Source organism: Marmota marmota, unplaced genomic scaffold (assembly GCF_001458135.2).
Source record: "Marmota marmota marmota unplaced genomic scaffold, marMar, whole genome shotgun sequence".
NCBI lineage: Eukaryota > Metazoa > Chordata > Mammalia > Rodentia > Sciuridae > Marmota > Marmota marmota.
In genome coordinates, this window is record NW_025999891.1 from 2,382,835 (window position 1) to 2,405,967 (window position 23,133).

Below are 23,133 nucleotides of genomic sequence, written 5' to 3' on the forward strand. Positions count from 1 at the left end.
TCCTTTCAGATCAATCAAAAGAAGTCATTTTGGGGGCTAGGGATTTAGCTCAGTGGTAAAGTGTTTACCTAGCTCACACAAGGCCATGGGTTCTATCCCCAGCACTGAAAAAAAAATTTTTTTAAAGTTAGTTTCTTGCTGCTATTATCATTTATAACATTAAGCACTAATTGCATGCCAACACTGCATCAGGAGCAGGAGAAGACAAGAAGGCCAGAGAATTCCTGCCAGAGCAGACACCCCCAGATGCCAACCACAGCTGAGCTCAGTGGTGACATCAGTGCTCCTATTTGTCTGGACTTAGGGGGGACCAACCACTCACCCAGTGTGCGGAGAAATAGACTCCCACGTGAGACCCCTCCAGGCTGCTGCTCTCCAGGGACTGCCCATTATTTCTAAGTAAGGGCCCTGCGATGACTTCCCTGAAGGGCTTAGGTCCCCACGGGAATTCCAGACCTGAAAAAGCAACAGATGGCAATGTTAAGACTCCTCCTTATGGCATGGGGCCCAGGAGCCACTGAGCTGCAGGCAGGACAACTTCACCATCAAATGCTATCTGTTAACACAGCCATGGGATATGCAGCTCACATGCAAACAAAAGAACTCATCCACTACCTGTGGGGCAACAGCTCCCAAGCCTGCATGGGGCCACCTCTGGATACAGAAGCAAGGCTGAGGACAAAACTGAGCAGACTCCCCAGGTAATTCTGATGGTGGGGCAGGGCTGCGAATCCCTGCCTCAGGCATTAGCCACAAATTGATGCAATCTAAATCCTAGCATCTCAGTCGTTCTCAATGCTGACTACATGTTAAAATCTACAGGGGAATTTTAAAATATAATGCTCCGGGGCCCCATCCCCAGAGAATCTGATTATATTGGTCTGGGTTGGAGCTAAGGGAACCAAGTGAGAATTTAAGTCTAATAAAAGGAAAGATTAAAACCCACCCAACCCAGATGGTCAACATTCTGATAACACTTAAGCTCCTGGCGGAAGAGTAAATAATATGCTCTCAGTTCTACAGAAAAATATGTTCTTACAGGGTGGTCTGTGGCCCACTGCTTCAAAATTGCCTGAGAGATCCAGGACTAGAGGGAGAAGTATAGACCAGTTTTAAAAAATGCAGGTGGCCAAGCCCACCCTGAAATAAAAGAATATAAAAATCTCCGGGGAGCCAGGCTTGGTGGTGCACGCCTATATTCCCAGTGACTCTGGAGGCTGAGGAAGGAGGACTGCAAATTCAAGGCCAGCCTCAACAATTTAGCGCCCCCCCCCCCCAGGATGAGGCTCAGTGTCTAAGTGCCCCTGGGTTCAACCCTCCTAACCAAAATAAAACCAAAAACAAAAAAAACCTCTTGATTCCAATCTTTGGGGTATATGTGTGTATGTATGTGTGTACGTGCAAGTGTGTTTAAATCTTCACTGCAACACAGACAGCAATGAAGCCATGGTGATGGTGAGAAAGGTTGAGCATCTCTAACCTGAAATTTAAAACTATCTGAGTCTTTTTTTTTTTTTTTGGTACTAGGGATTGAGCCCAGGGGTGCTTAACCACTGAGCCACATCCCCAGCCCTTTCAGCCCTTTTTGGTATTTTATTCAGAGATGGTCCCACCGAGTTGCTTAGGGCCTTGCTATGTTGCTGAGGCTGCCTTTGAACTCTCAACCCTCCTGCCTCAGCCTCCAGAGCTGCTGGGATTATAGGCATGCGCCACCTTGCCCGGAGAATCATTTTGGTGCTCAAAAAGTTTTAAGATTCCAGAGTATTTCAGAGTGTTGGATTAAGAATGTTCAACTGGTAAACTCTGTGCAAATATTTCAAAATATAAAAAATTCTGAAATCTGAAACATTTCTGCTCCCAAGCATTTCAGATGAGGGATACTCAATCTATCTTTAAATTTCGAAAGAGAGGGGCTGGGGTTGTGGCTCAGCGGTAGAGCACTCGCCTAGCACGTGCAAGGCACTGGGTTCGATCCTCAGCACCACACATAAAAGTAAATAAATAAAATAAAGGTATTGTGTCCATCTACCAAAAAAAAAAAAAAATGGGGAGAGAGAAAGGCCCCTTTAGTTTGCCTCTGATTGTGAAGTTAACAGCTGCTACTGAGAAAAGCACTGGAAAGCCGGGTGTGATGGTGCAGGCCTGTTATCCTAGTTACTTGGGAGGCTGAGGCAGGAGGGTGAAAAGTTAGAAGGAGGCATGGGCAACTTAGCGAAACCCTGTCTCAAAATAAAAAATAGAAATGACCAGGAAGGTAGTTCAGTGGTGGAGCACATCCCCAGGATGGCAAAAAAGAGAAAGGAAGGGAAGAAAAGAAAAGAAATAGCACAAGCGGTCAGTATCTTGGTTTTTGCTGCTTTTCAACAGCCTCCTTAGACTTCAAAGCTGAACTTTCTTTTCCAGATTCCAATTCCTTCAGCCCATGAATTAAAGTCCCCTAGAGGGACATTCTTATCCCTTTAAAAATCTTAACCATGACCTACAAAATACCATAATTTCATCAAGACAATGTTCTCTAGCCACGTAAACCCACTTACACATATTTATTAGCATTCCCTGTACCAAGGAGGAGGGGGCTAGGGCAGGGGAAGGAGCGGGAGTCAGGTCATAAGTGTGGATAGACAGGCTGAAGCTTCACCTTCTGGGTCATCACGGATCACCAGGAGCCCATTTCTGCACACGACCTTCCCAGTGGTGGCATCTAGGAATATTAGCGATGGAATGTTGGAAATTCGGTATTTGTTCCAAAGTTTAAGCTGTAAAAAGAAAAATAAAAGGTCGGGGTTAAATCCAAGCCAGATTAATTGCAGAGTTCTTTTGAGACCCTCAGGAGATGAGTGAGAAAATCACTAAAGTGTAAATAAAGAAATAACTGGGCTAAAGCAGGATGCTGGGCATAAAGGGACAGCTGACTATAATTCCCACACTCCTGTGAGGCAGATACATAGCAGGAGAACCCAGACCCCACCCAGGCTCAAGCTGTGACAGAAGATGATGGAGGACCAGGCTTCTCCTCTCCTGGCTCTCCCATAGGCACATTCTCTGAAACGCATGGTCATGAAAATGTATGACACGTGTTTGACACAATCAAACCTCCACCAGGTGGTTAAGCAAGGAAGGGAAGCATCTCCACCCACCAGCAGCCAATCGCTCCCCTGCTTTCCCATTCTGTGGTGTTCCCCTTAGCCCCATGGGAGAGGGACAGCTTTTCCAACAAGAGCAAGTGGTTCAAATGTGCCACTCACCCCCTCAGCCCCTCACCAGACCTGCTAAGATGTGTGCCATTTGGCCTACCATACACAGGGCAGCGATATCCCATACCAGCCCCAACCCACAGCTCTAGGTGCCACTCCAAACAACCTTGGGGCTGCTGGCAGACTGTTCACGTTGGCTGTGCAAACTGTCAGAAGCCCTGGGTCTAGGAGGGATGAAGCTGAGAAAACCGGAACATGACAGCCCAGGCGGGAAGCCAGGTATGTGTGGGCCCATGTTTGCTCACTGCCATGGGTGAGAACCGTTCTAAGTGGGCCTGCTTGTTCTGAAACTTAACTGCCAAGCCCCCAAAGCAAGACCATTAAATGAAATGTTGGGCTGGTAACACATCTCCAGAGAGGAAAAAAATGAAGGAAGATGGCCCAAGGGCCCACTGATTCGGCTACTCAGCTTTGAGCCTCCCTTCTAGACAGGGATATTAAGTGCTTGGGCACTGGAGGAACAGGACACGGATGTGACACAGGATAACAGGCATCAGAAGGCAGACTGCATGCAGCAGAGGGAAAGGCACATGTGGCCATGATTGTCCCCCCTCCCCAACGGGGTACTGGTGACTAAACCCAGGGCCTTGCACATGCTAGGCAAGTGCTCTACCACTGAGCTACCCCCAGCCCCCCACCAGTTCTTTTCAGTTTAATTTTGAGATGGGGTCTCGGTTAAGTTGCCCAGGCTGGCCTCAATGTTGTGATCCTTCTGTCTTAGCCTCTGGGATTATAGGCGTGCCAAGAAATGTTAGGCTTCCCTGTCTGTAAAGACCCACATCTTGGCAGGAGAGGTTGTGGGACCCCACCTCAAACTGGGTGGGCCCTGCTTGCGGCTGCCTGTTTTTCCCAGCCCCACATTTCCGGTGGGTTCACAAAACAGCCTCTGCAGAGACAGTTTCAATGACTGATATTACATCATTCCAGAGAAACCTGATCCTGGGCTAACATTCCGAAGAGACTGGACAACAAGCAAGCATCCTGCCCCTGGGATCAGCTTCCTTAAGTTTGTTGTGCACGTATCCAGCCAGGAAGGTAGGGAGGAAAAAAGAAAAGAAAGAAGAAAGGGGGGAAAAGAGAGAAAAGGAAAGTTAAAATGATTGATGTTTTTGTTTTTGTTTTTTTGGTTTAAAAAGTAATTCGTGTGTGCGTGCCTGCGTGTATGTGTGTGTGTGTGTGTGAGAGAGTCAGGGGGAATAATTACTGGAAAAAATTGGGAACAGTAAAACACAAAAACTAAAGTAAAAAATGACCATGATTCACCATTTAAGAAAGTTTAGACATTTTACATTTCCACCAATAGCCAATGAGACAGCCTACTTCCTAGTACCCTCACCAACATTATCATTGACAATAGTTTTCCAATCTTTAAAAATATTTTTTTAGTTATACATGGACACAATATCTTTATTTTGTTTATTTATTTTTTTATGTGGTGCTGAGGATCGAACCCAGGATCTCTCACTTGTGAGGCGAGCGCTCTACCACTGAGCCACAATCCCAGCCCCAGTTTTCCAATTTTTTAAAAAAATATTTTTAAAAATTGCCATGGACCTTTATTTTATTTATTTATATGTGGTATTGAGACTTGAACTCAGTGCCTCACACATGCTAGGAAAGTGCTTCTCCACTGAGCTACAACCCCAGCCTTAGTTTTCCAATTTGGGGCTAGCCTTGAACTTGCGATTGATCCTGCCTCAGCCTCCTGAAGGCTGGGATTATAGGCATCCACTGCCACACCTGGTGAGAGGATATTTTAAAGGTAGGATAACATGTGTTGACTGGGATAATCTAGGAGAGAGAGAGAGAATAAAATTGAAGAGAAAGAGAATGGCAAGAACAACGTCCATGAATGGACAAAGCAGTGTTATCTGGATCATAAATGGGAAGGTGGGGTTGTAGAAACAGCCCATTTTAAAAATTTATACTCTGACTTCAAAGCAGTTTTTTATCTGAATAGAAAGTCATGCTATTTCTAAGTAAAGACACCTTTACTTTTTCTTTTCAATGGTTACACCATTTATTTCCTTTTTTTAAAGAACTATAATGGCTGGAACTTCCAGAACAGTGTTTAGTAACCAGCATCCTTATCTTCCTACCTTACTATAATGCACATATCTCAACGATCTCACCAGCAAATATAATATTAGTCATTGGTTTGAGATAGATATTCTTTAACATGTTAAGAAGAAAATATTCTTCCATAACCTTTTGACCAAAACTTGAATCAGGATTGTGTGACTATATTATGATGATGATGATGATGATGATGATGATGACAACGATGATGTCTAAGTTGCTGAGACTAGCCTTGAATTTGCAATCCTCCTGCCTCAGCCTCCAGAGTCATCAGGCATACAGGCGTGTATCACCACAGCTGGCCTATTTTAACCTCTTGTAGTATTTTTCATTAGCAGCTCTTCTAAGGTTAAAGTATCCTTGCCTTCTTAGAAGAAATCCTCCCTGGTGTTGGTCCTGTGTATACTGTTAAGGATCATTAGGATCATATCTTTTCTGGGCATAGGGGTTCCCCCAAGCAAATGGTACCTTAAAACGAGACTCTTTTTGTGTTAACTAGACTGTTCCCTAAAGTAAACTGCAGCCTGTGAGCCTTAAAGAAATAGGACTGGATAAAGGTCAGTGGTAGATCATGTGCTTAGGATTCATGAGGAGGTCGTGGGCTCCATCCTCAGCACCAAAAACCAAACTAATCAACAAAAGTAATAACAAGAACCACCAAAAAAAGAATTGGTGGTGGGTCTTTGCTTCCTGGGCAGCCCAGCCTCTCTGACTCTCAGTAGAGATGCCCCACCAAACAGAAGCTAGATAATGAGGAACTCAAATTACTCTGGGTTCTTCATGTAGAAAAAAAGAATTTTAACATCTTTCTCTGCCTTGCTGCAAACCACCACAGATATATCATTGTTCTCAGAATCCACCTTGAGGATCTAAGAATTTATAACTTCTGTGGCCCTCACTTTCCCTAGGGATCCCGTCCCCCTTCTTTCCCATGGGGACTCAGGAAGACAGCAGGTCTTGGCTTGTATTTTACACGGTCATCACTGGATCTTTGTTTCCAAGTAAAGGGCCATTGGTTTAGAGTAAAAAATAACAATTGCTTCTAAACTCGCCTGACACTGAAAAGTCAATCTTTTTATAGACTAGCCCATCATGGTCTAATTTTATACGATCGTGATTTATTTAGGAACTAGTGTCATTCATCAGTGAGCTGTATCTATCTGTGGATGGGCATGGACCATCTTTCTCATGCTGTGGCATCAAGACTACTTGGTTCTAAAACAGTGTGGAAGGTTCAGGAATAATCATTCCAACCTTATTGATCTTGATGCCTGAATCAGGATCTGATTCTTAGGCTTGAAAAGTCATCGGGCCTGTGCTGAGGGTTCCCTCATGCTGCCTGAAAATAAGGAAAGTTTGAGTTTAAAGAAATGAATTCTTGGACTAGGGCTGGGGCTCAGTGACAGAACACTTGCCTAGCATGTGTGAGGCACTGGGTTTGATCCTTAGCACCGCACACAAAAATAAATAAAATAAAGGCATGCTGGCCGTCTACAAATACAAAAAAAAATTTTTTTAAGAATATAAGAAATGAATTCTTTGTGTCTTCATGTGCTTGATACCTCAAATGTTCCAAAAAAGCCTCTGAAAATAACCTTTTTGGGTCACTTGAGGATAAAAGCTAAGGATCTTTTCACCAGGGAAAATACACATACCAAAAAAGTCTATGTGTAATTTCACAGAGCTCATGAATCCCTTGAAGCCTGTTAGCAGAACCTGCCTGATCATGGGAGGTCTATGGGCCCCAGATAAAGATTCCCTTGTCTTAAGAGTTTATTTCAGTGCAGATCTTGACCTTATCTCCATGGGGAGAACTACATTATTGATTCATCTTTATTCCTGCCATTAAAATCTCCTCCAATAGAATTCCTCATAAAACTTGGAATGGAACCACCATTTGACCAGCTATCCCACTTCTTGGTTTATACCCAAAGGACTTAAAATCATCCTATTACAGTGATGCAGCCACATCAATGTATAGCAGCTCAACTCACAATAGCTAAACTATGGAACCAACCTAGGTGCCCTTCAACAAATGAATGGATAAAGAAACTGTGGTGTGTATATATATACACAATGGAATATTACTTAGCCTTAAAGAAGAATGAAATAATGGCATTTACAGGTAAATTGATGGAGCTGGAGAATATCATGCTAAGTGAAATAAATCAATCCCCCAAAAACCAAAGGCCGAATGTTTTCTCTGATATGTGGATGCTAATTCACAATGGGCAGGGGGGTTAGGGAAGACTAGAGGTACTTTAGGTAGGGAGGAGGGAGGGAAGGGGAGCAGGTATGGGGGTAGGAAGGATAGGAGAATGAATCAGACATTGTTACCCTATGTACATATATAACTATATAACCGGTGGGATTGTCCACATTGTGTATAACCAGAAGAATGAGAAATTATTTATACTCCATTATATATAATGCTTCAAAATGCATTCAACTGTCATGTATAACTTACTAAAACACATTTTTAAAAATTAAAATTAATTAATTTTTTAAAAAGACATTGTCCCAGGGGCTGGGGTTGTGGCTCAGCGATAGAGCGCTTGCCTAGCGCATGTAGGGCCCTGGGTTGGATCCTTAGCACTACATACAAAATAAATAAAACAAAGGTATTGTGTACAACTACAACTAAAAAATAAATATCTTAAAAAAAAAAAAGACATTGTCCTGGATACAAAATTAAAAAAAAAAATCTCCAATAGAATCAGCATTTATAACTTATCTTACTATGTAAGATAATGGAGTTATGAACAGCAGATGATAAAAAGCCATTATCCTGCTGCTGCTGGGGTCTTCGACTCCTTCAGCACTGATTAGTGCCTAAGGAATCTAACCCACCTTTGTCTTCAAGGTGAGCACCCCCAAACCACTCAGGGCTGAAGGTTAACTGCCCTTTTTAAAAAAGCATTCCCAAGAAATAAGTTCAAGTTTGCTTTTGGTTTGGGGGGTTGATTTTTGGTTTTGTTTTTCCTTCATTTTGTTTTTATTGTGTTTTGCAGCACTGAGGACTGAACCCAGGGCCTTCTGCATGCAAGGCAAACAGTAGGCAAAAGCCCCACCACTGAGCTACACTGCCAGCCATTTTATTAGAGCATTTAATCGTCAGTGCTTCTTCATCCTCTTACAAGTGCTTCCCAGGGAGGAAATATGGTAATGTAGAAAAAAGAAACTGGCTTCGGAGAGGCTGGGCTGACATCCTGGCCCTGCACCTTATTAAATGTCAGCAGAGGACATGGGAACAGGCTCTGGGCAGGTCAGGTCTTGCTGTGAGCACAGTCATGTCCACACTGCAAGATGAATATGAGACTGGAAGGAGGTGAAGTGTGTTGGAGACACTCGAAAAGCATTGCCACACAGCGGACACATCATTAATACTGGAATCTGATTTATGCTTATTACCCCCTTGTCTTGTCAGCATCCTCTTCAAAAAATGTTTCCCTGTCAACTTTATTTTACAGTTAATCAATCAACTAGGCTATAAATGAAACTATTCAGAGAATGGGGATTTCCTTCTACAGCAAATGATATTTTGCCACAAGAACTGTCTACAACATAGAGCGATTAGGGCCTGTTTTATATGGTTGGTTTGCCAGTCTCCTCCTTTCTTTACACCGCCCCCACTCTCATGCCTAGATTTCTGATTTAATTTATTCTTGAATTTACTTTTGAGACAGGTTCTCACTATGTTGCCCAGGCCGATCTTGAACTTCTGGGGCTCTAGGGAATTCCTGCCACAGTCCCCTGAGTAGCTGAGACTTGATAGGCATGTGCCACCAAGCCGGGCTGGAAAAAAAAATTTTTTTTTTAATTACCTCTATGGATTTTGCTTTTCACACTACTTAAGGGATCTCTGGCACTGCATCTGATTCTGAAAGGAATTCCTACTTGGTTTCCTCAACTCTGGCTTGGATGACGAAGTGTGAAATACAGTCCAGTCTAGTGCAAAGGAGCGTGGGGGGAAAAAGGAGCTGAGTCAGGCGCCTCCTTGCCCTGCTGTCTTTGAACCAGGAGACTGGATTGGGGGCAAGAGCTCACATTCCACTGTGTGTCAAGAGATTTTTTTTTTTTTTAAAGGCCAGTGGCGACTTGAACACTTTAAAAGCTATACTGACTGTTGCTGCTGCAATTGGGAGAGACCAAGTGACTTTTACATCCAATATTTGAGCTCTCTTCAGAGACTGTTCTGGGGGAAAAAAAATCCACTCAAAGTTCATTTCGATGACATCTTCAACCCTCTTCTTCCATAGCTACCCAAATGTCAAGTGACTCCAACATAATATGCCACAGCAAAACCCAACACCCAGAAATGTAAGTATTCCTCAGGAGTTTGCTAAATTCAGAAGCAAGGCAACAAAGATGAAATAGGAAAGAAACAAAGAGGAGACAATATGAGCTCGACTTGGCAGAAATCAAAAAGGATGACAGAATGAGCTATCCAGTTACTTGAAAGTTCCTGTTCCCGGGCTTGACGGCTGGCTCCGTCTCTGGCTCCAAGGCTGTGGTTGGAACTATCATCCTAGGAGCACTAGCCAGAAATGCTTTTATAGTGACCCAGAAAACAATCAAGCGAATATCACAAGGGACAGGATTGGGAACTGGTAAACTGTAAAAATGCAAATGAGAAAAACCAGCTAAACTGAAACCCTGGAGGGATCAGTCAGCACCCGCAAATACCACAGGGAAATACAACCTGGTGATTTCTGAGAAGTCCCAGCTCACGGGGCAACACAGGACCCGCCTCTCAAGCTACGGATTGCATCTTGCACTTGACTGAGGGGCTAAGCTTTTACTTCTCAGCAGCTGCTGCAAATCTGTGGGGTGAAGCCAAAGCTAATACAGATGGAAGATTAATCAGCAAACTCCTTGCCCAGGTCAGTTGAACCTTCTCAGGCACTTTGCTCCTGGCCCTTCCACCCTGTGCTGACCACAATCAGACCACCTTTTCTATGAGCAGCATAAAAAACAGATCCAGAGAAGTGTCTGCCATCCTTCCTAACCAAACATGACCAAATCCCATTGTAAATACAGTCTGAGAGAAAAAAATTCCACTTGTCCCCACCCCCCAGTGTCAAGGGAATATATACCCTGAGGGTTACTTAGCATAAGCTAAGACTGCCTGGGCCTAAGTAGGCTCCAGACACTTAGTAGTTGTTGATTTTAAGCAAGCTACCTTACTTCTCTCTTGGTTCCTCCATCTGTAAAATGGGGGTAACGGAACCTACACCTCACTGGGCCATTGTGAAGATTAGATGAGTTACATTAAATGTTTAAGAATAAGGCCTGGCACAGACTAGGTACAATATGACATATGTGTTAGCTGCTATTATTACCAGCTATTACTATTGTTACTGCTATCCCAGCACCATCTACTAAATGCTCCCATAGGAGTTTGTTCTCATATCTCGAGTTCAGACCCAATTTTTGACCCCTTTGCTCTTGAGGCATGATTCCAAGTGTGTGATTTGGCCTATTATTGTCATTTTCACAGCCTGGTAGAGCAGTTGGCCCAGCACAGTGCTCGGCATGTTATGCATTCAACAAGTGATGGGCGAATGAATAGAGGAAGGAAGGAATAGAAGGAAAGGAGGGAGGGAGGGAACACTGTCCTGGGTCAGTTAGACTGACTAAGCAATCAAGTTCAGTTTTCTAAATGGCTTCTTCACTACCAAGTCTCCTCCTAGTTCCTTAGGGGCCCAGAATTTATTTATTTCTTTAATTCCCTCTTTCCCCCACCTCCCACCTTCCTCTCCAGTTTTTAGCAGTACTGGGAACTTGACGGCTGGCTCTGTCTCTGGGAACTGGACCCAGAGGCTCACAACCACTGAGCTTCATACACTCTCAGTTCTTTTTTTATTTTAATTTTTTTTGTAGTTGTAGATGGACAGAATGCCTTTATTTTTATGTGGTGCTAAGGACTGAACCCAGTGCCTCACACATGCCAGGCAAGTGCTCTACCACTGAGCTACAGCCCCAATCCTCCTTTTTATTTTTTGAGACAGGGTCTTGCTAATCTGCTGAGACTGGCCTTCAACTTGTAATCCTGTTGCCTCGGTCTCCCAAGTTGCTGAAATTACAGGTGTGTGCCACCATGCTGGGCCAGAACGTTCTTTAAATTGTAGAATAAATGATTCAATACAGTTGTTCTTCTCTTTTAATCTGATGGTGCCTTTGACCTCTGTGTGCTACTCACTTTCCCATCTTTCCTTTGCCCAGAGTTGTCACAGAACAAACCATGTGAGGCCAAGAAAAAGATGCAGGTGGGCTGGGCCCAGCCAGTCAGAACCACTACCAGTCTATGAGAATTCAAAGAGCTCCTAATGGATTTGCAATGATGACACCGGATTTTTATAGCTCGTTCGGACCTATGCCCCCAAGGGTCACAAGACTGTGAGGTTTAGAATATAACATGTCTACTCTGCTTCCTGCAGACATCAGGCATTAAACATGCCACAAGCCCTTCTTCTGGGTCCTCTCTGCTACTGTATTAAAAAGAAAAGACTGGGTAGATGAGACATTAAACATTTATTCTTCATTCCTTTAAGTCACAGTGAGTTTTCTAACTGATTTACAGTTGACTTGGCTAAGCTGTGCAATCCAACAGGGTTTTATTAAATTGTGATTTACTTAATACACTCTAATCAAAGTGCTGCGTGGAGGCAGGGAAGGTTCAGGTATGTGGGTGGTGAAACACCGCACCTGCCTTCAGGACCCACAGAGTTTATAAGTGGAAGATGGTTAAAAAGATCAATTTTGTTTTGTCTATTTTACCAGAGCAAATAAAAATATGGAGCTACAACTATACACACACAGGCACAATATAAGGCAGAGCTGCCAAGTGCTAGAAGAGGCAAACAAAGAGGGTAGGAAGGGAGACTGGCTCCATCCTAGTGTGGTGACTGTGCCAGGGAGGGCTCTGCATGCTGAACCAACACCCTGCCCATTTCAACCATATGACCACCTGCATTCTAAACAGGGGCAGCCGCCAGGACCAACAGCTCAGCATGAGTTTGATCCTCCTTCAGCCAAACGTTTAGTCGGTGCACTGCTGGACGGCAGTGTGCTGCTGCCAAGTGGTCAGGAATGTGGTTCTGGAGCCCGACGGCCTGGGCTTAAATCCTGACTGTACTGTATACCAGCTGGGTGACCTGAGGCCAGTTACATCACCTCTCAGGGCCTCAGTTTCCTCATGAGTAAAATGAGGATAACAACACTACCTCACACGGTCAGTGTGAGAACTAACTGGGCAAACGTGCAACATTTAGAGTACTGTTTGGTACATAGTAAGTGTTCAATAAAAGCCAGAAATAACGATGATATGGGGCTGGAGTGTAGCTCTGTGGTAGAGTGCTTGCCTAGCATGCAAGGGGTCCTGGGTTCAATCCCCAGCACTGCAAAAAGAAAGGAAAGAAAAAAAAAGAAGAAAACAGGAAGAAGATGATCCCTCAAGAAAATATCTCCATTTCTCCTTGGCCATAAGTAGAAAAGTATGATGTCCCGTATCGTCTTCATTTAGGCCCCTTGTCCAGTTACACATTCCCATTTCCAAGGGAAATGACCTCTGGGGCCTTGTGTCCATGTGGAACTTGTCTAGACAGAGAGACCAGAAGACAACCGTGCACACCTCAGCCTGGTGTGTAGGGACTTCTTAAGTCTTAAGGCTTCGATCTGCTTGCAAGGTACTCTTTTACAACAGAAATCATTTTGCTGCTAGTGCAAGAGACAGAGATCTGACAGGCTACTTTTGTTCCCTTGTCCAAGGGGGATGTCTAACCTCCGCAGCTGCCAGCCTTCCCCACACCTCACTGGTTTATACAAGCTTCCATCTTCATGTGTCCCTCCAAAGTACTCACAGATGCCCTGATGACTCCCAGGATAAAGGGCTGCACACTATGCCTCCCGGATTGAACACAAAACTACCACTGTCCCCTAAGGCCTTGCTTCAAGAGGATCACTGTGTTCTGGCAGCCCCCAATCCTCCACTGCATGGAGGCAGGAAGTAGAGGGCAGGGGTGAGAGCACAGGCCATGGGCAATGGCTCTGGTCGGAATCCTGGGCTCTGACATTTTGGGCAAATGCCTTACCCTCCCCAAGCCTCATACTCTTCAGCTGCATCTGGTACCATGGTCCCTACCTCCTAGATTATTGGAGACTTATTGATACAAAGGTAGTGTTTAGACCTGTCCCTGGTACACAGTGGGCACCACAGTGCCTTTGCACACTTTAGATCAGGGAGCCCGTGCTAGGGCAATGAGTGCTGCTGGCTGCAAGAGCACTGAGGACACAGCATTTGACTATGCTGCTAAGGACAGCACAGTGCCATTGGTACCTTGGCAGGGGGTGGGGGTCAGCATAATCCACCCAAAGAAATACAAACTATTATATAAGAGACTTACTGTCAGAGGGTAAGGAAAGGAAGGGGAAAGCTGAGGAGTCTCCTTCCCCAGCTCCGGCTCTGAGAGGGGCAAAAGCAAAAACAGGACAAATCTGCAATCCTTCCAACATGGCCCTGAGTTCATTCCAGAGAGGCAGATTCTTTCTGGGCTGGTATCCAGTCCAAGGATCCTTCTTTCTCAAAATAGGAGCTAGGCTGGGCATGGTAGCATACCATTCCCAGTGACTTGGGAGGCTGAGGCAGGAGAATTTCGAGTTTAAGGCCAGCCTGAGATACTTAGTGAGACCCTGTCTCAAAATAAAAAATAAAAAGGGATAGGGATGTAGTTCAGTGGTAAAGTACCCCTGGGTTCAATCCCCAGTACACAAAGACACACACACACACATTAGCTAAAACTCCATTAAGATGCAGTCCCTAGTTCTAACTACAACCCCCTAAAATACAGGGGTTGTTTGAACCATGCAGGTAGACTCAAGGAGGTAGAAAATGAAGCAGTGCTTCATGAGGCTTGGAGGCTGTCAGCTTTATGACCCTGGTGGTGAAGGCCACAGTGGGATACTGCTGAGGATGGAGTGTGAACATGGGAAAGAGGCTGTATTCCAAGTGCAACCAGCATTAGACGCCAAGAAGAAGGAACAAAGGCATTTCTGAGACCTGGGCCCTCCTGGCCTCCTTCTCGAGAGTCACAAGAAAAGCAACTAGGCCACTAAACTTCCTTTCAGAGAACAACACCTTCACCTTCAGACTGGCTCCCAGCAACAAGAACAATTAAACATTATGAGATGTTAAGGCCTGTGGGCAATGTCTACAAATACAAAGATAGACATGTACAAGGTTTCTCTCCACACTTCCAAAAGTGCAGAAATACAAAATCTCTCTGAATTACTCCAGTACACGGCTGGCTTGGAGAGCCCCAGGTCCCCAACACTTGGAATTCGTTATCGTTTGTAACCCCCATTAAGGAGGTTCATTTACTAAGCCATGTGACTTCCTGCCCAAATGACTCAATGAGCCGGGAGATGAGCAGTTTGTTGGGAGTACAAAGCAGCATATGGCTGCCAGGTTCTTCCCGGCCAGCACTGCAGATGAGGGAAAGGCTGCCGGGTTTCCCCATGCTGCAGTTCTCACAAGCTGACGGAGGGATTTCCTATAGCCCATCTGGTATCAAAACCTCCACTGGGCAGAGTGGTTTGGAAAAGCGAGGGGGTGGTTTGTAATAACAGACTGCAGAGGGGGAAGCTCTCAAGAAGTGGCTTGCAGTTTTCATATGAGAGGGGGAGAAGGAGCCAGAGTCAGAGTGAGTCTGAAATCTGAGAGACGTGTCCCAGCCCCAAAGACAATAACTTCTACTGGGGGATAGGGTTTCTGTGCCTTATGTCGCTGGTCACTGTGGATTCTTCTGCAGTTATAAGCGGGAAAGAGTTCAAGTTTGCCCAAGTTCATTCTGAATAGTGCTGTTCCTCCTCCCCTCCATTGGGTACTGCTGAACCCAGGGGCACACTACCACTGAGCTGTATCCCCAGCCCTTTTTACTAAAGGTCTCCCTAAGTTACTGAGGTTGGCCTTGAACTTGTAGTCCTCCTGCCTCGGCCTCTGGAGTCCCTGGGATGACAGATATGCACCAGTGTACCAGGCTGAGTTGTGCCTTTTTGCTTGAACATTGGGACCTTGATCTAAAATCCTTTTTGAGAGATATGTTACTAAACAAGCTCAACCCAGAATGCCAAGGTCATTTCAATGAGGAACAAATTCTGTTTTCACACCAGATCTTTATAGGACTTACAAGGTTAAAACAAAACAGAAAGGCAGAAAGGAAGCCTAGGAATGATGAAGAGAAAGCGCCATGCCTTGTAGATACAGGGGGATCTGCTGGAAAATGTGCTTGTTCAGGCAGCAATATGGCCCACCTTGACCCTCCTTAGTTGAAAGGTGGTAGATGCTACCAATTTACCACAACCAACCTATACGCCATGGCTCAGTACTACATATAAGGTAATTAAATTTGGGAACTGCCTACAGCTGATGAAGGAACTTGCAAGAAATGCGCCAACAAGTTTTCTCTGTCGTTTTTTTTTTTTTTTTTAAATAGGAAAAGAAAATAATACCAAGAAACTGAAGAAACTTTTTTCATCTAAAAACAGACACCCCCACCCCAAAACAGTATTAATGCAAGTTCCCCAGGACAGGACCACAGGGCTTCCCTAGCCTTGTCAGTTCTGGCTGAGCAGGCGAGCCACGGCTCTGATGTTCCACCAACTCTCAAACACAGCACTTGAAGGACACGCCCAGCATGGCCTCTCTGCTCGCCATAGAACCCCCAGTCCCTGGTGCTTGCAGTGAAAAGGTCCAATGAGAAAAAGGCCAAAGGCATGAACCACAGAGACAGGGGAGTTTCTAGATGGATTCCACCAGGTGGAGGGCAAGGCAGCATTCCACCCTTCCAGAATCCTGCGGTCATCATCCTTATAGGCCTGACAGGTGGTGGGTCCTCAGTGGACGCCCTGATGATGCCCTCAGGCCGACAGAATCTGCTTGCTCTACCAGTGCCTGGGGAGTGAGCAAGCCTCTGTTGCGTTTTCACACATTCATCCTTCTTCCTCAACAGCCACTTGGTAAGTTGCTATCCAGAAAAGAAATCAGGCAAATAGTCTCCAAACACTGTGCAGCTTCCAGTAGATCCGGAATGTGATTGCATAACGCCTACTAAACCAAATGCCATAAATTACAAATCAGCAGGCTGAGCTTTTCCATGTCCACTCTCCAGAATGAAAATAAGAGCAGGAAATGTGGTTTGGGAGAGTGGCGGCAATGTTTATCACTTCAGCGCCATCCGTACCTGTTCCACTGTGCAGCCATTAGCACTCAGCACAGCACTCTTTCCAATTTCCTACTTGGTGGTTATTTCATCGGGGTTTTTGTACCAGAGCCCCCACCCGGCCCTCCCCGCATAGAAAGTTCTGTTTCTTGGCAGAACTTTCTGAGCGCCCAGTTATAAACCCCTTGTTACCACTTTCCTGCTTCAGGAAGTCCCCACTGAGCCCGGGCCAAATGACAAGGAGAGGAAAGGAAACATTTACAATGATGTGAGAAATTCCTAGTCTGGAAAAAAAAGATCAAAGAGGATAGTCATGAGGGAGCCTGGCACATGAAGGCCCTCCATGAATTGGACTGGATTGGTCCAAGACAAGTAGCGTCACCTCACTGGGAACCCAGCAAGCCAGGAGCCTCCTCAGCTCTGAAAACAACATCAGCCATGCTGCGAGGGGCCAGCTGTGTCCTGAGTGAAAGGAATCCTATCCCATACTAAGGAGCCGCGATTGCCACGTACTAAGATGTCTTTATATAGAAATGGACTGTGGCTTGCAGTCCCCTCCACCAGCTCTTGAAATGAAAGGATTCCACAGCACAATGAAATAAGTAACAGCAGGGAGAAAGAGAGAGGGAGGTAAATTGTTTGGAAAGCAAAAGACAGGGTGGAAAAGATGAAATTCAAGACAGATGTGTGAGAGCCGCAAACACATGTCCTTGAATTTAAGCATCCAAGTGATTTATGTAGAATAAGGGGAAAAAAGAACTACATTTCAATATAGAAATATAGCTAAATAAAGCTGTTATAAAACAGGTGAGTGGAGAATCCAAGATGAAACGCTAGTAATCAAGCAGAGATTCTCTGAGGCCCCTGTCATTCTCAACAGGATGTCAACCACCAACAATTTATTTTCAATTACTGAGTAGTGATTTTTTTATCTCCGAAAGGTACTGCTACTGCATAACATCGGCAAAATTTGACAAACAGTAGCATTTACCAGGTTCCTGCCTAGCCCTTAAGAGAAAATAAAGCAGGAAATTTAGATGGGTGTTTCCACTGAAACACAAAAGTCCAAGGCTCTAGCAGGAAAGACATTTATTTTTACAGTGCAGTATTAATATGTGTTGTTTCACTTCTAAACAGCTAAGCTCAAAGGGGCCACTACACAATTGGTTCCAAATGCCTCACACTGAGAAAAAACACAGGACGCCTGCTTCGCTGGTTTAAATGCTCTCAGTTTGAAACTTTGGAAGGTGATAAGAAAGAGGAAAACGGCAGAAATGCCCCTGGATGCTAGGATGCAGCTAGAGAAATGGGGTGAAGAAGAGTCCAAGGACATAACATAAGGGGTGGGAGGATGACTGAGTTTTCCTGGATAGGTCAAGTGCCACATTTCAGGACAGTGCTCAGCAACACATCAGGATCCAAGAATGTGCCTGGTCATTGTCATTAATAGGCATTTAATGAGTATCCCAAGCCCACCAAGTGTTTGTATTCGCCTTCAGGGAGGAAGAGTTTGGTAAATACCCAAACCTGCTTCCTTTTTGGTCAGTCCACCTGGGTTGCTGTCTCTGCCCCACCTGCATCCCCGACAACAATGAGCCTAGGGCCATGCTTCCTCCATGGGCTCCAGTCTTAGACGATAGGTGATCACAGCAGGTATGAACACTCGACACTAAGACCAATCACACTCTTTCCTGGGAATTGGACTTGGATTCAGTCAGATCAGATGTACAAGTATGTTACCAGGGGGCGCCATATTAATCCTGCCAGCCCTTGGGGCAGCTAGAGGCCCCTCTCCCTTCAAGTTCTTGGCCTCTGCAGACTAGTTTTATCCCTGAAAACAAATAATGATTATTTCCTAAGTGTGACAGGGATGTCAACAAGGTAGAGGGTGCCGAGGGTGAAGGTGGAGACCAAGCACTCAGTAAAGGGTGGGAAAAGGAGTAGTGTTGTTGGTCCAAGGACAAACAGAGAGAAATAGAGATGAGAGAGACAGGGAAACAGAGGAGGGACAGTGTAAAGACACCAGAGAGACAGAGGGCAGAAAGAAGGAAACAAGAGAAACTGTGTAGCCCCGAAGAGGATGGGAGAGTCTTGCTTCTGAAATTCCACTTCTGGTCCCAGCTGCACTCCATTTCCTGAAGCTGGATGTCCATGGGATTAATGACTGTATTCTGAGAATCTGACCAAATCTACTTATGCCAGCTTGAGTGAATTTCTGTTCCTTGTAAACAACTCCTAACTAAGACAGATGTGTGGGTATATCTGTGCACGGAGATTCCATGCATACCATGAAACTCCTCCTGCTTAAAACATGAGCAAATAATAAAGAAAAATTACATGACACTCTGAATCTTTTCAAATCCCTTCCTCATAGACAGTAGCCCCTCTTATCTGCAGGGGATATGTTCTAAGACCCTTCTCCCAGTGGATGCCTGAAACCAAGGACAGTACCAAACTCTCTATATATACTATGTTTTTTTCTTATATATACATAAATTTAATGCCTTTTCCATCTTAATGAAGCACTCATCATGATACAACATGATACAACATGATACACTCATCCATGATACAATAATTCAGCTGATAATGAAGGCAGCTACTAAGTGACTAATGGGAGGGTAGCATATACAATGTGGATACATGGGCAAAAGAATGATTCACATTTCACGTGGAATGGAGTTAGAGACAGTGCAAGATTTCATCACATTATTCAGAACAAAACTCAATTTAAAACTTACAAATTATTTATTTCTATAACTATCCATGCAATATTCTCGAATTTTAGCTAGCTAAAACCATAGAAAACAGAAGTTCAGATAAAGGAGGGACTAGACTACTGTGTCACTCTTCTATCCTCACCACAGAACCCTGGGGTCACAAGGAGGAAACTCTTTCTTATGCTAGGGATGCACAGATTGGTGCAAGATGAGTTGCCTAAGATGACAGAGCAAATTAGTCCCAGGGCCTCTTTACTCCCTGCCAACCATCAGTCCTAGAAATATAGTACTTCTTATATATAAGCCTAAAATATAGCATATATTTCATATGGATGCAGATATGAGATAAATCAATCTGCTTCTCTGGCTTATGAGTCCAAGGAAAGTGGCTGTGAACAAACTTCTAAATTCACCAAGAAAAACCCCTTTTTGTGAGTTCCCATAATGAAGCTCTCTCCCCAGAAGGCTTTGCACTGTCTACCTCCAGGGGTGCCCCTGAACTGAATCAGTAAGGAAAAAATTCTGAGGTTTCTTTCACAGACAAGATGAATGGCTACTTTAAAAAAAAAAAAATCAAAATCCCATGTCTTCTATAGCACATTCCAAGGGTATTTTTTTCCTGTTGCTGAAATTCGAATCCAGGGCCTTGCACATGGTAGTCTCTACACCCCCAGTCTAGCCATCCCTGAAGTAAGACAGCACATAGGATATTCAGCAGCAGACACAGCAAGTTTCCCAACTTTAGTGTTAAATACAGATCACAGACACTACTAGACCAGGTGTGCCAGCACTTTCCTGTGTGCTGGTTTCTGAAAGCCACTGGTATCACAGAACTTAAATGGCAGGGTGTACTTTGTAAGACTGCAATGAGACTTTCTCCTCTAGAACAGAAGTGTCCCAGTGAATCAGACCTTGAATATGCCACTAATGGCTTGCTTAGGAAACTTGAACTGCTGAGGCCTTCTGAACAGAAACCACACTCAAATGAGTTCTCCATAAGGAGCCCGGACTTTCTGGGACAGGCTGGCCATTTTAAAGAGCACAATAATCCTGTCAACCTTTAGCAGAACCGAACTGTTAAATGTCAACACATTTCAAACTGGTCTCCAGACCACCCATAGAAGAGTCTTCATGTCCAAAAGCAGGGAAATTCAGTTGAGTAGCTGGGTTCCGGCATGTTTGAGCTCTCTTCTTGGCTAAGCAACAGTAAGACCCAGCGTTCGCCAGGCTGAGATGAGGTGGCCAGCACAAGGGCTGAGGCAAGCTCTGTCTGCTCCCCCACCAGCAGCCTCAGGCTGCAGACAGAGGAGAAAATGCTCAGAAAGCAAGCGGGGAGCAAAAAGGAAGGATGGGGGTCACTATGGAGGCCCACTACATCCCTCAGTCACCATGAAGGGCAGGCTGGCTGGAGGGCAGAGTGGTGAAGCTGGCCATGCTGTGATGTCACTTCACTTCCCTGAGAAAGTTACTTGCCTCTAGGCTTGCTGTGAGGATTCAACCAGAGGCGAAATCCAGATGACTTCTTCTATGACCATATTAACCCAACTCTGGCATTCACCTATACCACAAATCTATGCCCCCAGTTCTGCTCTTACTTATTCTGCTTTAAATACTTACAAAATATATATATATATATATATAGAAAGGAAATTTTACACTGCTATAAAGAATTGTTTTCCCTAAATAGAGGGTGTCAAAATAAAAATAAGAAAGACCAAATAATGGGCAGAGTGCTTGCCTACCCCTGGGTTCAATCCTGGGTACTACTGGGGGGGGGAAAAAGACCAATTATTAAACATGATCTAGCCCTTCCTGCCTGAAGACTCTGGGGTCTGCTTTCTCTATTTAAAAGCAGTTTTTGGCAAGTTTTCCCAAAGTTTAAAGATGGAGCACTGCATCAAAACTTTCTTCTGATAAAACCAGAGACTTGGAAATGGAGAATGGAAAAAAAACATGATGTAGCTCAGTCAGGGGCGCCAATCTCAGTAACAGTCCGGACACCTTACATTCCTGAGGCTCTGTGCCAACGGAGGCAGTGGTGAGAAAAGGGAACAGGAACCCAGAGAGCAGGCTTACACCTGGACAGCACCCAGCAGGCTCTTTGCCAAGGAGATGCCGCTGGCTCAGTGTGAGTTTTCCTGCCATCTGGGCATCCCAGCCCCTCCCCACAAGCCCCATCACAGGGAACCCGCCTCAGCCACGGCCAGGGATGTCACCCTCATGGAACATCATAAACTCACCACTGACAAGAAAGTAGGCTGCTCTTTGCCCAGGATCCCTCCTGCTAATAGCTGTGTCTTGCTCCCCGAACTCATCCTAGTTGTCTCTCTAACCTTTCTACCCCCAGATAAAGACAGACTTATATCTGAATGTCTGTACTGATGTCCAGAAAATTTGAACTGGGGGGACCAACTTGCTTTCCTTACCTGGCTCCCAGAGCTGAGAGTTAAGAGTTATTTTTGAATCTGGGGCTGGGGTCCCTGAAAGTGTGAAGCAGAAAGTAGGGATGATGCAGAAAGAAGAAGGGAGGGACCGATCACTGTCTGCTCCCTGAGGCAGCCCTGGCCAAAGAATGGGGGTAAATGCCCATGAACAGCTGGGATTATGCTTATGCCAAACCAAATATACCCACTCTTTCAAAGGACGCCTGCAGTTGTCTCCAGCACGAATTGCAAATTGTAAGAAAAGAGTTTCAACAATGTTTAATGCGGTTATTTCTGCAGGAACCACCTATATCAGAATCTCCTGGACTGATGCAGATTTCTAGACCCCACCAAATCTGATTGCCTGGGGATGAGGCTTGAAAAATGTAAAGTATAAGAGAGCTCCCAGGTAACTATCATGCCTATTGACATTTGAGCCACATAACACTTTCCCACATGGTGCCCCTTTATAAATATGCTTCCCACTCCCAGGTATGTAGATCTCAGGTCTGACATCCCTTCCTCAGGGGGGAGACTTCTCTGCCCACTGCCTGCTCTCAAGACCTGACCAGGTCACTCACTAGATGTCCAAGTCCTGCTATATTTCTGTCATAGGGCTTATCACAATTTCCATCATAAACTGTATTTGTGTGACTTGTCAAATAATGTGTCTTCCCCACTGGAGTTCGGTGAGGGCAGGGGATCCTTTGCTCACGGGTGTACCCCAGCTTCCAACACAGTGTCTGGCACTAAGAAGGCTTGCGGTAAAAATAAAGGCTTGTGCCGAGCACAGTGGCACACGCCTGTAATCCCAGCAACTCAGGAGGCTGAGGCAGGAGGATGGAAAATTCAAAGCCAACCTCAGCAAAAGTAAGGCGCTAAGCAACTCAGGGGGACCCTGTCTCTAAATAACATATAAAATAGGGCTGAGGATGTGGCTCAGTGGTCCAGTGGCCCTGAGTTCAATCCCTGGTACCAAATAATAACAATAACAACAATAATAATGGTTTGTGCAGGTTCTTGAAATTTCTCGTAATAGCAGGTACTGGGAAGGGAGACCTTGCTGTTGATATTTTTGAGTTACACAGATTTTGAATGTTCTCATCTGCTCACCCTGGTAGAGTTTTAAGAGTTTAAAATGTTTCATATACTAACAGAATAAGAAAGAGGCAGCCCCTCAATCTCCTGGGTCTGATTTTGCCTAATGAACTACAGGACACCTATGCTCAGGGTAATGAGCAGAAAGAAGGGTCTGCTCTCTACTCAATCAGAGATATCTTCTCAAAGGCTACTAAGAACTTGCTTGCTACTTCGGGATTTAAACATGGGTAAAATGTTCCCCAGATCCCATAAGTTCTACTTATAAACATATTTGTTGAAAAGTTTTGTTTGAATTAGTACAGCTCAATCGTGCTCTCTCTCTCTCCCTCCCTCCCTC

At 44.8% G+C, this 23,133-nt stretch overlaps 1 protein-coding gene, 1 long non-coding RNA gene and 2 other non-coding genes across 4 annotated transcripts in view; 2 read left to right on the plus strand and 2 right to left on the minus strand.

The window, feature by feature from the left end:
* LOC125613349 overlaps window positions 1–15,162 on the plus strand; it is a 40,059-nt gene extending 24,897 nt beyond the window's left edge. The window contains exons 5-6 of the long non-coding RNA XR_007343890.1: window positions 12,972–12,979; window positions 15,150–15,162. This is a non-coding gene — a long non-coding RNA (uncharacterized LOC125613349). The remainder of the gene's footprint in view (window positions 1–12,971; window positions 12,980–15,149) is intronic.
* The window catches only part of Nxn (nucleoredoxin), a 145,096-nt gene that overhangs the window by 22,222 nt on the left and 99,741 nt on the right, over window positions 1–23,133 (minus strand). Inside the window, 2 exon segments of the mRNA XM_048793331.1 lie at window positions 323–456; window positions 2,639–2,756. Of these exon segments, the coding sequence (XP_048649288.1) occupies window positions 323–456; window positions 2,639–2,756 (252 nt within the window).
* On the minus strand, window positions 4,685–4,757 carry Trnav-cac. The gene has a single exon. It is a non-coding gene; the product is annotated as a tRNA-Val (tRNA).
* Trnaa-agc lies at window positions 12,668–12,739 on the plus strand. Its single transcript has one exon. It is a non-coding gene; the product is annotated as a tRNA-Ala (tRNA).